General features: G+C 58.6%; 1 protein-coding gene across 1 annotated transcript in view; it reads right to left on the bottom strand.

Moving 5' to 3' along the window:
- Positions 1-77: 77 nt before the first annotated feature.
- PSMD13 (proteasome (prosome, macropain) 26S subunit, non-ATPase, 13) overlaps positions 78-2,265 on the bottom strand; it is a gene marked incomplete at its 5' end in the record, with an annotated part of 8,942 nt that continues 6,754 nt past the window's right edge. Inside the window, 2 exon segments of the mRNA XM_010142897.1 lie at positions 78-173; positions 834-950. Of these exon segments, the coding sequence (XP_010141199.1) occupies positions 78-173; positions 834-950 (213 nt within the window).

Below are 2,265 nucleotides of genomic sequence, written 5' to 3'. Positions count from 1 at the left end.
CTGCCCCCCCCCCCTCCAGCAGAGCCAGCGGTCCGAGCGCTGCTGGCGTCACTCTCCCCGGGGCAGCGCGAGGGTCTCTATGTCAGGATGTCGTGGGCTTGGTGCTCCACCAGCATCTCCATGCTGCGCACGTCCGTGCACCAGAACTCCAGGCGGTCCTTCATCCCTTTGATCTGCAAGGCAAGCGCACAAAGCTGGAACGCCTCAGCGACGGGACACAGCGATACTCTCCCGTCAGGACAAGCCCTCGAGGTCACAGACAGCTTCTCAACACCTGGACAAGGTGCGGCTTCGCACCTCTGACCATCAAAGTCCCAAGGTCTGAAGTTACACTGGAACGCCCCGCTGCTGCTGGCAGCCAGCGCTCCAGGTACAATGTTCTTTTTGAGAGTAAAGGCGCCCTATAGAATCCTCTAAATGGTTACGAGGATGAACTCGAGCAGCTCAGCTCCTTCGTCTCTATCACCACAGGACAAGCCACCCACAACCCTGAAACACCAAGATTTTGCTTCAGGTGTTCAGGCCTGACAGCCTCACGGCGACGGCACCCCTCTGGAAGAGGCAGCCACAGCAGTTGTGTTTCAGGGGTTTGGGTGAGAGGTGTCACCGATCCCCGCTCCATCTGCCGGGTCCCCAACCCCGCGCTGCAAAACACAGGCCCCAAAGGCAGCACGGCCCCAGCGGAAGGGCAGCGCAAGAGGGACTGCGGAAAGGCTGATCCACCACCTTGTTCCCCAGGTGTCTCTGACGGAGATCAATTCCCACCGTGACCCCTCACTGGCTCTCGGGTCACTCCCAGCAGAAGGAGCCCGGTCTGCCCTGAAACTCGGTACCTGCTGTAAATCCAACACGCGTGGCTGGACCCAGGTCATGTGCACCCTCTTATCGACTTCATCAATGCTGCCCTTCACCAAGCCCACCGAGAGTGCCTTCATCACCAGCAGCTCCACCTGAGAACAACAAACAACTCAACAAAACAACTGAGAATCACCCAGTTTCCCTCGAGGTGAATAAAACCTTTAACTGGTGGAAGAGTTCACGCACGCAACCAAAGCAGAGCAGCGCGGCCTCTCGCACCCGCCCTCCTGGAGGCTTTATCCTGCCGGGAGACTCGACGTGCTCACACAGCAGAGACTTCTTGTCTCCAAGGGCGGATTTCCTGTCTCTTCCCAGAAACCCCAGGAAGGATAAGGCAGTTGGGAGAAGTCACCACAGATTTACCGCGGGTAGGATGTCCCTGACATCGCCTTGTTCATTAGGTAACTCGCTCAGGGGTCGAGTGGCGCGCTGCAGGGGCCCTGCGCCTTTCTTCTAGCGAAGGGCTCCACGAGACCTTCTAACCACATTCCAGGTGACAAGCTGGTGAGTGACAGGACGGCCAGAGGAACCACACGGGTGGAAAAACCTGAGCCACGAGCTGCAGCGGAGGTGGTTAGTGGACTGAAGCTGAACAGGCAGCTGGTCACAAACTGGGCTCCATGGGGACTGACGCTGGCTCTGACCCGATCTCATTGTCTTTCAGTGACTAACTCCACACACGATGCCAGAGAATCACAGAATGGCTGAGGCTGGAAGGGACCTTAAAGGTCACCCAGTTCCAACTCCCTGCCATGTGCAGGGACACCCTCCACTAGGCCAGGTTGCTCAAACTGGGAGAGGTAGATGTGCTGGAAATAGGAGCTTGATCGACTGGGCTAACACGAACAACGCAAGGACCGTGAGGACGAGCGTGGGGTCCTGCACCCGAGACCCAGCGAGCCCAGGCAGCAGCACAGACACAGGTCGGCCTGGCTGCGGCTCGCTCTGACGGGCAGGAGCAGAGCAGGGGGCAGCAAGAGCCGGGGCTGTGCAGGGGGAATCGCACCCTGCTCTGTGCCAGCCGGACTGAGGGATCCCATCACCCCACTCAGCACCTGCTGGAGCGTGCCTGTGGCACCGTGTCCCGTTCTGCATCACGCCTTCCAGTTTAGGGGGCATTATCAGGCTGGAGGGTGCTGCAAAGGGCCACCAAGAGCAGAAACCAAGGAGGTGACATGTCGTGTTTGTGCAGCCTAGACCAGAGGCGGCTGGGGGACAGCTCCTCAGCGCCTTCCCGCACCTAACGGCACAGACACCGCTTTTGCAGGAGGCACAGGCAGGACAGGAGAGCACAGGCAAGGCTTGTTTCAGCAGCATTCCATCTGGGCAGCAGAAGAAAATTCTTCACCGTGAGAAAAATTAAACATCCGTGACATTTCCTCTCACTGGAGACACTCAGAGCAGCTT

Source organism: Buceros rhinoceros, unplaced genomic scaffold (assembly GCF_000710305.1).
Source record: "Buceros rhinoceros silvestris isolate BGI_N320 unplaced genomic scaffold, ASM71030v1 scaffold22949, whole genome shotgun sequence".
Taxonomy (NCBI): domain Eukaryota; kingdom Metazoa; phylum Chordata; class Aves; order Bucerotiformes; family Bucerotidae; genus Buceros; species Buceros rhinoceros.
The sequence above is the reverse complement of the archived record's forward strand: the minus strand, read 5'-3'. Positions and strand labels throughout refer to the sequence as shown.